This window comes from Mustela nivalis (genome assembly GCF_964662115.1).
Source record: "Mustela nivalis genome assembly, chromosome: 9".
In the NCBI taxonomy this organism is placed as follows: domain Eukaryota; kingdom Metazoa; phylum Chordata; class Mammalia; order Carnivora; family Mustelidae; genus Mustela; species Mustela nivalis.
In genome coordinates, this window is record NC_139028.1 from 74,677,309 (window position 1) to 74,690,761 (window position 13,453).

Below are 13,453 nucleotides of genomic sequence, written 5' to 3' on the forward strand. Positions count from 1 at the left end.
TAGACAATGCATTTAACGTCAATCCTGGGAGGAGGGAATCTTCCCAGGAGCTGCAGTTGCTTGGCTTCCAAAGCTGCCTTCTCTCTTTGAAGCAGATTTTTACTTCTGTCTATTACCTCTTGGCTCCCCTGTGGTGACCAGAACAAGCCTGTTAGGTCCCCTGTGGGCAACAGTTTTGTCTTTTCAGCGGGTTCTTTCCAAAGCCTGACCTAATGCTGTGTCCGTTAAGGAAAAAGAAGAGAACATCGAAGTCCCGGGTGGTAGGGACTAGGCCACATCTGGAAGGTCAGAGGCTTAGTGGAAGGAGCCATTCCCGGAGTAGAAAGTGTACAAACTTTTTTTTTTTTTTCCTCCCTAAGGTGCCACCAACCCATATACAGAAGCAAACTACAAACCAACTTTTCTGTCAGATGATGAATTGAAACACCTCATTCTCAGGGTATGTCACAATAATGAGCTTGTTTTACACATCCTTAGAATTTTGAGTGAGGTAGCAGAGGGTGGGAATTTGATGTCTATACATTGGACATTTTGAGGCCCACTTTGTCTTTTCGGGTCTCCACATCTGTCTAGACTGTCTCCACAGTCCTTCCACCCTTTTTTAGACAAAAATTGAAGGCCCAGGCTACTGTGATTTTTCAGTGGAAGGAGGCAGGATTTTGTTACTCATAGGTCGTCAAGAACCCCATTCTGGCATGAAGGTTTTAGAAAGGGACAGATATAGGTAACTAAGGATTTGTCTTCTCGTCCCCTGACTGCTGGGACAAAAACATCCGTGTACATCTTGACACCAAAATCCCATCAAAGCAAGAAAGCTTCCAAAGACTCCTCTGCCTAAGGAGGAAAAGAAATGGGGGAGGTGAAGCTCTCCCCTCTCACCCATCACACTCACTGGTCTTGCTCGTCCCTGCAGAGAGGCAGTGGACATGACACCACGCGAACATGTCTTCTGTGTGGAGTCTGGTCTGCCTCTGGATAGAGTGAGATCAACTTGGAAATTAAAGGGAAAGAACTGGGATTCAGAAGCCTGTCCTCTTGCAAACTGTGAACAGAAAAATGTAACCCGCCCCTATCCTCCCGCGGCCAGGATGGACCTCGCTTGCTAAACCCCCATGGCATCTGGGCACATGTTTTTGAGAGACATTTGCCAGGCCTCCGGCTCTGGGCCACTCTGTTGTCATCCTGACTTTCCGCTCTGCCTGGCTTCTGGTCCTTTGTAAGTCTGGCCTCTGAAATTCATTCCCTCTTCACGTGTTCTTGCAATTGGAAAGCTTTCAGCTGCAAGGAACAGATGACCTGGTGAACAGAGAGGGTTTTGTGTCCCAAATACAGCTGGTCCTGCGGTAGACCAGGAGGGGCTGGTGCTGTGGCTCAGTGAGGGCGGCCAGAACCAGGCTCTGTTTGCCTTCGCCAGCAGTCACATCAGGCTTGTCTGCAGTCTGCTTCCTCAGTGTAACCACACCAGCCAGACACAAGGGGCAGGGGAGTGTCCAGGCCAGGTGTCCCTTTTCTCAAGAAAGGCCTTCCTTAAAGCCCGGTAGTAGACATCCGCTTCTCCAGAAGGTGTGACTTAATGACTCCGGCTTTGCGGCAAGGATTTAGGTTTTTCCAGCCTCCACAGAGGAGACAGGCAAGAGTCCCACATCACCACTGGCCACACACACTTTCCAAAGCCAAGTCCATTTGCTAGATTTTCCTCTGGGAGTGGTTCTCACGACCCACTGTGGAAACTTCAGCTGTGGTCTGGTTGGCCTGGGGTTGGCCTGGTGCTCTCCTTGCCATAGAAGCCATCACCTTCGTGCCAGGTGTTGGCACTCTGTAATCCCGCCCCTCACACTCTCTTGGACAGGGGTTATTGTGAGGTGAAGTTTTTTCCATCCTGTATAGGTGTTCATTTTTTTGAGCTTCTGTTTTTGTCAAAATCTATTTATTGAATGATCCTCTTTCCAGTTGGTCATCAGTGGCTCCTCCGAAGCTTCTTGTGTCTTTTCTTCTGTGTCTTTCACTCACTTATACCACAGGCAATCTGAGACTTAGTTCTGTGTGCATGGCACTGTTCTAGGTACATCCAGGTCAACAGTAAACATGTTGTGGGGGTCCCAGGCCTCTCAGCAAGTTTGTGGTGGTCCTTGGGCTACCTCTCTCAGGGCACAGCTCTGCACTCCTCTCTCCATCCTTCTTCCTAAAGCTGTCCCTGCTCCCAGGGAGGCCTTGCTGAAAGTAGGATGCAAACTGGGACTGCTGGTCTCTGGAGGAACCACCAGAGCTGGCTTCATGGGCAGCAGGCTCTGCAGCCTCACAGGGCCCAGAGCTTGGTTTAACGCTCTGCTCTTGCCACCTGGAAGGGCATAAAGTTTGGAACAGGGTCTCTGTGTTTCTATTCACACATACATCGTAGGACTGGCCTTGATTGCCATATGGCTAATTGGATGTTTTTAAGGAAAAAATATATATGTATGTGATTACAAATGTGTTTTATTTTTAACACAGAAGGCATATGAAGTTCCCATTATATATAACATAGGTTTATAGGTATTTACATGTATATAAACTTCTTTTGTAATGGCAAATGCTTAATAACTTTCTCCTCTTGTAAATTTCCTGTCCAACCCCCCACACTTATCAGGGTGTGGAACAAGGATTTTCATGCCATTTAAGCTAAATATTTCATTGGGCTCGCCTTTCCTGTGCTTCCGTGTCCCCCAGCATCTGTAGCACACAGCGGTGATGTGTCTCCCCTGAGGAAGCTCTTCTGCCCTCCCTGGGGCGTGCCTGTGGCAACAAAGCACGGTCCAGTCCTTTGCCACTTCCAGGTTCCCAGTTCTCAGGAATTTGCTTCAACAGAAGGCAGGGTCCACTAAGATGGTGTTTGAATGTTTTGGCCGTGGGAACTGGACTTCTGCTTTTCCTTCCCAGTGCACATCTGACTGACTGCTCTCTCTACTGAGAGCTTTCAAAATGGCTTCCATGAATGGTGTGTCAGGGAGCCATCAACTTGACCAGTGCGTGATGTCTGGATACTCCACCTCCCCATCTTCTGAAAACTAGGCAGACCCCACCAGGGCTTCTGTGTCCCTTACTAAGTCTGCCCCACTCCCCCCACCCCCCCACTCCCAAGAGGGAGCCCTCCCTGTGGCCACCTGGTGCTAGTGGCATTCTCCTAGTCTTAGCTCCTCCACTGCCCCCCTGGGCCCCAGCTCCTTCACTTGGTGGCATTTATCTGCCTGAGGGAAGCAGAGTCAGAAGTGTTGAGCCTCTCCTCACTGATGGCTCACTGGCCTTTGGAGCCCTCTTGCCGTTCCCAGACGTGTTGAGACCACCTTTGTTCATGACGTCCCGGGTTCAGGCCTGACTCTGCCCACATTCCCGCCCGGAAGTCGCGGGAACCATCTTATGAGGCACCTTCTGTGCCACTTCACGTCATCCGTGAGAAGCCTCGAAACACTTCTGTGAGATGTGAGATTGTCTGCAAGGCAGCACGCAAGTTATTAATACCCTAGTTTTTGACTGAACGAGGCTTCCAGCAGATGGTGCTTGGGAAGTCTCTTCCTCTCCACTGTCCTCCCCTGCCCCTGTGCCGGCTTAGGAAGAGCTCAGGCCCCGCTCCCTTCCGGCTGAGAGGTCTAGCGCTGGGAGACAGTGCTGGTTCGGTCCCCTCCAGCTGCCTTCATGGCCGCACCGGTGCGCGTGCCATTCTTTTCCTCAGGCATGTGAATTCATTTCCTAGTTCCTTGAATTAAACTACATCCCCCAAGGCCCTTTTGTGGGAAGGGGAATGAGTTTTTCTAGATTTTTTTTCCCAAGAACAGACCAAGGACTTGTGAATAGGCAGGGTGTTGGATTAGAACTGTGGGAGCTGAGCAGAGACACTCTCAGTCCCCTCTCGGTCCCTGGGAGGCCCCAGCAGCAGCCGAGTGGCTGTCTGTGTACAGAGCGGTGCGGAGGAGTCACACACAGCCTGAGCTCTCGGACGCTTTGGTATTTTATCCGCTTCGGCCTACCAAAGAGCCTCCTGTCTTGAGATCTTGGGATATAAGTCCCAAGACAAGCACATAGATTAGGTTTTTACCTGTACCTAAGGCGAAGAAGGAGGAAGTGTGTAGGGGAGATTTTTGCTTTGCTTTTCTTGTCTCACTTAGGATATAAGCAGCCCAGCCCTGGATCAAGAAATGATGCGCAGCAACAGTAGTTCTCAGTCCTTGTACCTGAGAATCCTTTGGGGTAGGGGTGAGAAAAGACTCGTGAGCTGGCCCTGCCCCAGACCATCAGCATAAAAACAAACAACACCCCACTCCCCATGTTGAGAAGCACCTTTGGAAAGCGAGTGGGCTCTGTAAATGGAAGTGTTCAGGTTGAAGACAGGTGGTGGTCAGGATCCAGGAAAGGGGGTTTTGATCTTGAAGGTTCCTTTCAATCTTAGATTCTGGGATTCAAACATAGTTATAATTAAAAACTAGGACTTCTCCAGACCTCGATACACTCAATGGAAATGTCTTAGAGTGACTTGAGTGTTGTAACAGAAATTCTTCAATTGGACCGTCCCCTGTAGTCCTGCAATGATCCATGTGTCAGGACCTACCTTGGAGACCATCTCCCCCTCTCCTGAGGCATTAGTTGAGAGAGTCATGTGGCTGTCAATGAGGACATTTCTGTGCTTTGGATACTTAGCAAACAAGTCCTTATTTGCTGTCAGAGTGAGTACAAATCGTGTTTCCGGAAGTGTGATAAATTGACTATCCATTTCTCCTGATTAGGCAGCAGATGGATTTTTGTTTGTCGTAGGATGTGACCGAGGGAAGATCCTCTTCGTCTCCGAGTCTGTCTTCAAGATCCTCAACTACAGCCAGGTATGGCTCCTGTTTCTGTCACTGGCGGGCAGCCCTCCAGCAGCCAGCAAGGTCACCCCACGTGTTAGAATAATTCTAATATACACGTCCCCTGTGAAATGCTTGTATCATACTCCCACACACACACCCAGTGCTTCTTCCAGAAAATTCGTCATTTCTTAACAGAGAAATGAATTTAAACCTAGAAAAAAAAACACTTTTCTTTGTTTGAGTATTTATTTTTTAGAGAGAGCGGCAGGAGTGGGGGTGGCATGTGTATACATTCGAAGGAATGTAGCTTGAATGTATCCGGACTGTCTTGCTTTTCTTGGTCTTTGAGCAAGGTTATGAAGGCCATTGTGGCTGAAGAGCACGGAAACTTGGGTTAGAGTCCACGCCCACACCCCGTGTCCCCAGAAGGGCATTTGTGGGCATCAGAAATCAGTCAAAGGGAACGTGTACAGCTAAAAGATTCCTGCTTCCAGGACACGAACTATATTTATAGAAATATCCGTATAATTGAGCCCTTTCCCCTGTGTTCCCAAACCAAACTCATGATGCCTCGTTCCCTGTGTCTGTATCTAGCCAGAGTGACTGGACAGGTGTACGTGTTCACATTGGACACCTTGACATTCTCTTGCTTAGAAAGACAGAGGCAAAGCACCCACTGGGTACATTCTGTTCCATGCGCCGTTGACTCCTTGTCTCCGTGCTCCATCCCTGCAGAATGATCTGATCGGTCAGAGTTTGTTTGACTACCTGCACCCTAAAGATATCGCCAAAGTGAAGGAGCAGCTCTCATCCTCAGACACGGCACCCCGGGAGCGGCTCATAGATGCAAAAAGTGAGTCCAGAAGAAGGCTGCGGCTGCTTCCTCGGGGCCCACCCAGACCGCTGAGTGAAGACAGCTGCTTGTGGCCCCACACCCGGCCTCAGGCCTCCCTCCTCTCTGCCCTTTATCTGGGTCACAGGTGCTCTCTTTGGCTCAAGGCGATCATCTACCTTTCTTTGTATTTGTTTTGTTTCCCATAAAGAAGCAACCACTCAATGTCTAAATCCACAGAGGAAAAACAGCTACCTTGATTCTTTCTGGATTTTAGTCTCCACCTCCTGCCCCCAGAATCTAGAAATTCCCAGTTCTATGCTTCTGAGTTTCAAGGTCTCACACCAGTTTGATTTGTTCCCTCCCAAAATATCCCCTTGATTTACCTGTGTTACACATATGCTGCCACACAAGATAAGAGTAAGAAAACATGAAATATGAAAGTGGTTGCTCGTTGGTCAGATCCATCTCCTGGCTTCCTTCTTTAGCAGTGGAAACCACCTTCCACATTCTTCCCCTGCTTCCTCCTCCCGTGTCCCCTCCTGTGCCTCCTGCATGAGGCCCTGTAGCTCTCCTCCCATCAGTCCCATGGGAGCCTGTGGACTCCAGCAGTTAATGTGGAGTCTGGAGTCAGATTGCTAGGCACACTTCCCAGTTCCACCATTTTCCAGCTGTGTGACCTTGAACAAGTTACTTAACCTCTCTGTGCCTCCGTTTCCTTATCTGCAAAATAGTGCCCGTTTCATTGGGTTGTTGTGGGGATTAAATATAGTAACACACATAAAGCCTGTAGGGCAGTCCCTGGTGCACAGTAGGCACAATGTCAGTGTCATGATCTTTTCATTAAATATCCTCTTCCTAAAAGTTCAGCACAGTCCCTGGAACCTGTTGCCTTTTATAGTCTGGCCCTGGCATTTTTGGTAGAGACGTGAGGAGAAAATAAGGCGATGTTTGGTCCTTGCCTTTAAGGCTCTCACGTCACAGGGATACCAGGAGACAGACAACACCCTGCGTACTGGGTACCGCCACAGAAATAGTACCAGGCGTAAAGAACAGAGGATTCATCCTCATGTGGGCGTGAGGACAGGCATCACTGAGTCGGTGACAGCTGAAGTGGGTTTGAAAGGATGGATTACTGTGTGCCAGTTGATGAAGAGATGAGCAGAGCTGGGAAAATGATTTCTGGAAGGATACACAGGTGTAGTGCCCGCCGTGTGGCTGGAGCAAACCAAGCAGGGCAGGGAGGGCAGGCCCGTGTGCGTTCCAGAGAAGATCACCTGGGGTGCCTGTAAGGCAGGTAGGCTGGAGGGGTGACAGCCAGCAGGAGCCCGGGCAGCGGCCCCTTCTCTGATAGTCACTCCTGTGGTGGGCGCGCATTATTCCCAGACACAGGCTGTAGACCCATAGCCAGTGTTCACAGCAGGATCCTGGTCCTGCCTCTCCCACCAGTAGCTGCATTCTAGGTGGTCTGGAAACATCTCCAGATGGACAACCCACTTCCCCACGTTGCATCTTTTATGGCCTGAACTGGGGAAGAGTGGTGTGGTCATTATGAAACAGTGAGGCAGGAAAGAAGAGGCTTTCTTCAAGGTCACACTCCCCCTCCTGACAGACAATACTACTCTCAGTTTATCACATTTTGTGTGTTGATTTGCAGCTGGACTTCCAGTTAAAACAGATATAACCCCTGGGCCATCTCGATTATGTTCTGGAGCACGACGTTCTTTCTTCTGTAGGATGAAGTGTAACAGGCCTTCAGTAAAGGTGGAAGACAAGGATTTCCCCTCAACCTGCTCAAAGAAGAAAGGTAACCATTTCACTTCTTGAAAATCTTAGTACAGGGGTGCCGGGGTGGCTCCGTCGGCAAGGTGTCTGTTGGTTTCGGCTCAGGTCATGGTCTCCCGGTCCTGGGATCGAGCCCTGCGTCGGGCTCTGCGCTCAGTGTGGAGTCTGCCAAGAATCTCCGTCCCTCTCCCTCTTCTGCGCTCTCTCTCAAATAAGTAAAATCTCTAAAAATAGTAATAGTAAAATCCGAATACAGGGGAGACTGGCTTTGTCCCCTGAGGTGTTCCGGAGGGTGTTGGTTCGGCGGTCCCCTGCCAATCCCAGGACTGCAGTCAGTGCCATTCTCCCCCTATGGGTAGGGCCTTTGGGGAGCAGGAGAGATTAGAAAGCCCTGATGGTCGTCACAGTAACAGTGACTCCTGGGAAGGCTTCCTTCGTGCAAATTCCGTTTGTCGTAATGTGGTTAAGAAAGACTGCTCTCAGCCACAATGCCAGCCACTCCCCGAGCCTCCCGCCAGTCCACCAAAATGACTCTTGCTCCATTCATCAAGGACACTCACATTGCTAGACATAAGGGACACTTCATTTTTCTTCCATCTGAAAGTATTCTTTCCCTAAGATTCCACTGAACTTCATTCTTCTCATCTCCCCCATCTTCTGCTGCACGGGGCCCTCTTCTGACTTCCTTTGGCTCTCTCCTCATCTGTCCTGAGCCACCTTTCTGTCTACACTTGAACCATAGGTCATGTCCTCTTCTCCCTTAGCTTGCTGTAGGCGCCAATAACGTCCAAGTTTGTCTTTCTAGCCCAGACTTTTCTTTTGAGCTCTGGATCCATAAATCCGCGTCCTCTGAAATCTACTTACCTCTGAAATCTTCTCAAGGGCATCTCACACATGATCTGCAAGAGTGACCCGCCCTTGCCCCGAGCTTCTCCCTGCCGTAAACGGCACCTCTGTCCTCTGCATGTGCTGGAAGCCGGGGAAGCACCCCAGCCCCAAGCCCTCGCTCTCCCAATGCGGTCCGTGACCCAGCGCTGCCCCCGCGACGACCTCTTGCAGAAGTCCCCTCACTGGCACAGCTTTCTCCCGGCTCCCTATTTAAAAGCCTGCAGCATCCCCACTGCTGTTGGGGAGAAGTGGAGAGTCCATGACCTCGCACCATCCACCCCACCACCACCACTCCACATGCTCAGCTGTACCGACTTCCTGTCGATACCTCTCCCCGCCTTTCACCCCAGGTCTCCGTGGGTGCTGGCCCCTGTCTCCCTACCCCCGACTCCCTTCAGCTGGCTCGCAGCACTGGTCCTTTAGAGCTGGGCATCTGTGGCTGCCGCTTGCTCCCTCCGGCCCACTGGCGGCACCCCAGTTCCTGGAACTGCCCTGTGCACTCCCCCGGTTGTTTGACATCTGTCTCCACCGCGGACTGGAAACTCCATGCTGGCGCGTCCGAGGGGTTTCCCCGTCTCCCAGGAAGCGGCATAGACCTGCTCCCAGTAAGCGGCATAGACCGGCATAGACCTCTATGAGGATCTGTTTATTGTTAAAATCCCCAGGCATTCTAGACTGAGTGTGTCCCAAAGTGCAGTCCTTCTCCCTCATCTCTACAGTGTATTTCTGTTCTCTCTTCCTGGAGTCTGTGAGCAGCAGCAAACATTCAATCCAGAAATGCTGGAGTCCCCTCCACTCTCTCCTTTGTACCAAATGTTCTGATACTCATACCACATCTCAAGAGTTCTCAGAAACGTCTCCCGTGTGCTTCCCCGCCTCCTTGTCTTCCCTGTGGTCCCGGAGCACAGCCCTCGTCTCCTGCTGTATGTCTGTCTTCACCTGATGGCTTACTCTTCCAGTTCCCTACTGCTGTCCTCCGGAGTAGCCAGTCCTTTGCTGTGTCCCCACTTAAATACCTTTAGAAGCTCTCCATTCCCTGACACACACGCATTTGTTAGCAAATAGTCTAAGACCCTAGTCATCTGCCCCATCCTGCCTTCCCAGCCCCGCCGGAGCCCTCTGTTGTTGCTCGTACAGGATGCGCTTCGACACGTTGGACCTCCTCGACCTCCATGCCTCTGGGTCCCTTAGTCAGTGCTCATCCTTCTTGAGCCACCTGCTCCCTGGTTTTCCCGGGCAGCCATCCTCCCCCCCGGTAGATGCAGATACTCCTTCCTCGGCATCAGCAGCCCTGCTCCGCATGGAGGACGCTGGAGGACGCTGGAGGACGGCTGTCCACGCCTGTGTCTTCCTCTGTCCCCAGATTCTCCCTTCTGGAGGGCAAAGCTGTGTGTGTTGTTTGCCTCCCCCCTCCCAGACCCCAGCCTGCCGCAGGCTGCCGTGCGTGCTTGCCCACAGCTGTCCTGACTTTGACCATGGACTTTGCTTTCTAGCAGATCGAAAGAGCTTCTGCACCATCCACAGCACAGGGTACCTGAAGAGCTGGCCGCCCACAAAGATGGGGCTGGACGAGGACGGCGAGCCGGACAACGAGGGCTGTAACCTCAGCTGCCTGGTCGCCATCGGACGCCTGCACTCGCACGTGGTCCCGCAGCCAGCGAACGGGGAGATCAGAGTGAAGTCCATGGAGTACGTGTCCCGGCATGCCATAGACGGGAAGTTTGTTTTTGTAGACCAGAGGTAAGCGTCTGTGTGGCCCCCATGAGCATTAATGGTACAGGATTTTCATCTCTGGGTAGAGCAGAGAGGGCTGGGCCATCAGGGTAAAAAGAGGGACACAATGGGGATCTCTGCTAAAAAAAAAAAAAAAAAAAAAAAAAATGAGACCCTTTGGAATATCATAAGCACAGAGAGTTTTCTCTGTAACGCTCTTTGGCACATAGTGACCATTAAGTAGACAACATCGTGGTTCGATATCCATGGCCAGGAGGGAAGTGGTGGACATTCGATGCTACCTGAACAACCATGGCTGTGATTGGAATTCCGGAATGTAGGACTTGGAAAAGAGGATCTAGCCCTCAGCTGTCTGATGCGGTGGCCGTTGGCCATGATGATCTCAAACAGCTTCTCGGGTTTTAATTAAAACGAAGTTCACAGTTCTCAGGCTCGCTAAGCCGTGTTGCAGGTACTCCGTAGCTCTTTGAGGCCAATGGCCCAGATCGAGAACATCACCATTGCAGAAAGGTCAGTGGCAACACTGACCCACTCATTTTTCTGGATGGGGACCTGGGGCCCACCTGAGGACTGGCCACCTCCCATTCCCAGCGGAGGGGTGGTGGACCTGCGCTGAGGTCACAGATGTGCCCAGTTTTCCACGGCTCTCTACGGCCTCCTGGAGAATATTCACAGACTGATAAGTTTTCTGGCTATTAGAAACAAGTCACTACGTGCAGGAAAAGGATGCCCCCACTTTGCAAGGCCCTTATGACCCCCGCTGCTGGAGCTTTTAATGTTTGGTCATCTGATTAAAAGAAAAAAAATTGGGGGGGGGGGCAGGTAGTAAAATGGAGAAGGTTTGTACTGGGGTTGGGTTTCTGTCACATTTTTATCTGACTAACATGGTTACCATTTTTAAGTCTCCTTTCTTGGGACGACGGCCCCTTTGAAAGGCTTCTTTTCTTTCTCTTCCCTGTTTTTATAGTGTTGGTTAAGCTCAGTTACATCCATCCAGCTCGGACCTCATTCTCCTCAGCACAGCGGGGTTCATCCACTGCAGAGATGCTGTTAATTGTCTGAATTACTGTTTCTTTTTTAAAAAAAAATTCTAGGGCAACAGCTATTTTGGCATATTTACCACAAGAACTTCTAGGCACATCATGTTACGAATATTTCCACCAAGATGACATAGGACACCTCGCAGAATGTCATAGGCAAGGTAAGCCGGGCTGTACAAAAGGTCTTAATTTAAGGAGTCCCCATGCTTTGAAACTAGGCCACATAAACTTTCCAGAGAAATCAGCCCCCACTAATGTGGGAGGCAGTTAGCCCAGGAGTCCTCAGGCCAAAACATGTCTATGGAGAAGAGACTGATATTCCGGGCCCTGTTTATCCCCTTCCAGTGAACCCACCTCGGACTGCCTAGCAGTTTCCTTTACATAGGACAGTGCAGTTTCTGGAAAGCTTCTCTTATTCTTGTTTTACAGACCTTGTAAAGATTAAGTACGGCTCAAACAGATTTCTTTTCCATGAAATCCTGCTGTGCTTCCTGTATTTTCCTCTTGACTTCCAGCCCTGGCACATACTGGCCTCCCGAGAGAGGAACCAGTACTGACCCTTTCCCTCACGGTCCTGCTCATTCACCTCAGACGTGTGTTTCATAGACGCCCCTTTGTGCACGTCTGCTGCCCCAAGCCTGGTTCAGGCCCTTGTGGCCAGCCAGTAGTTGTGAAAGACTCCCGACCGTATCCCTGATCCCTTCTGCCTCACCTTCTACATTCCACAGTTGTCCTGTCTATGCCCCAACAGAGAAAGCTTGATAATGTCCCATCCTTGCTTAAACCTCCTGCCTTGAGACTCGAGGCCAAATATCTGTGACCAGCATTCAAGACCTTCTACCTCCTGACACAGACCCACCTTCCCAGCTTCACCCCTGACCCATCCCTGCCCACAGAGGCATCAGAGCTCTCTCCTCACTTCCTGCCTTCACCACCCTCTTCCACTCGCTGGGCCGTTCTGGGATCTTCCCTCCTGCCTGGGCAGGGGCCGCATGCTGTCTCCCCTCTGTCTCCAGTGCCTGGCCCATGAAAGGTCCTTGTGACATGTTTGTGACCCAAAAGAATAAAATTTGAGTAAGTGAGTCACCTTCCTGGATTCAGATGTCCTAAAAATGCTGTTCCGCTGTCAGGCTTTGTAACGGGGAAGGAACACAGGCCCTTGGGACATTTGTTGTGCGTTTCAGAGCTGGTCCCAGTCAGATGGCAATCACGACGTCCTTGACTCCCCGGAGCCTTCACTTGCTACACTGAGCAATCGCAAGCGATTCACGAATGAATCGAAAGGCTCTGAGTCCAACCCTCAGAAACAGCCGCTTGTCCGAGTGCCCGCTCCCCCGGCTTACTCTGGCCATGGCATTGAAGCCTGGGCACACCTGGGTTTGGTTAACTTCATATGTCAGCCTGAGGGAACCATGTTCATGGCTTCTTTGCATTTTCAGTTTTACAGACGAGAGAAAAGATTACGACGAATTGCTATAAGTTTAAAATCAAAGATGGTTCTTTCATCACACTGCGGAGTCGATGGTTCAGTTTCATGAACCCTTGGACCAAGGAAGTAGAATACATTGTCTCAACCAACACTGTTGTTTTGTAAGTGTTTTCCCCCATATCAGAAGCTCCCTTGCTTCAAAGATAAATGCCTGGGCTCTTTACCTGGGAAGGCGGGTACAGACAACCCCTAGGATCACACCTTGAATGCCACCTCGCTGATATCCTGGGAAGCCTCAAGATTGGTAGAGGCCAACAGGGTTATTAACAAAGAACACGCTTCAAAACGTATATGGTGCAGGCCCCTGGCTTATGGAATTACTCCAGGAGATCGTACTGTCTCCTTCCCAGTGCAGCACCTAGCTTTTGAATCCCAGAGACCCTGCACCCTGGGCACCTGGGTACCGCCGTGGAGGGAAGGGTTGACGGTCGTGGAAGGCTCACACAGGTGCCCATTCAGACTAGCCCTGGCTGAGGGTGGCTGGGTATGCGTGCCCGCCAGGCCTGCCTCAGAGGCTACTACCTGCAAGGTGAGAAAGGAAGGACCTGCTCTTTGGCAAGAACTATTCCACATCACGTCACCTCCCCCACAGTGGCCAGACCCCTGCCTGGGGCTAGAGCTGAGTGTGTGAGGGGCCCAGGCAAGGTGCCCCTGCTGGCTGGAGGGAGAGGAGGCCTTGTAGCAATGGCCGTGGGCAGCCGCAGTCACCTTCACTGCTGGGCTGTGCCCCATGGAGACCAGGAAGGCCCAGGCAGGCAGTGAGGCCAAAGGCCGGGATGCTGTCCGTCATGTTCTCAAACAGCGAGGAGACCTGCTGAGCCACGCAGACAGACACTTCATTTTCTGGCCTGTCCACGTCCAGAGTGGA

At 51.1% G+C, this 13,453-nt stretch overlaps 1 protein-coding gene across 25 annotated transcripts in view; it reads left to right on the top strand.

Annotated features, from left to right (window-relative positions):
* The window catches only part of BMAL1 (basic helix-loop-helix ARNT like 1), a 98,198-nt gene that overhangs the window by 74,738 nt on the left and 10,007 nt on the right, over positions 1–13,453 (top strand). For 15 of the 25 annotated variants that reach the window (XM_082683162.1, XM_082683155.1, XM_082683148.1 and 12 more), the window contains 7 exons: positions 360–439; positions 4,755–4,847; positions 5,553–5,670; positions 7,307–7,456; positions 9,816–10,062; positions 11,151–11,257; positions 12,536–12,686. In XM_082683162.1, the coding sequence (XP_082539288.1) occupies positions 360–439; positions 4,755–4,847; positions 5,553–5,670; positions 7,307–7,456; positions 9,816–10,062; positions 11,151–11,257; positions 12,536–12,686 (946 nt within the window). The remainder of the gene's footprint in view (positions 1–359; positions 440–4,754; positions 4,848–5,552; positions 5,671–7,306; positions 7,457–9,815; positions 10,063–11,150; positions 11,258–12,535; positions 12,687–13,453) is intronic. The other 10 variants (XM_082683153.1, XM_082683146.1, XM_082683152.1 and 7 more) reach the window with 2 other exon arrangements.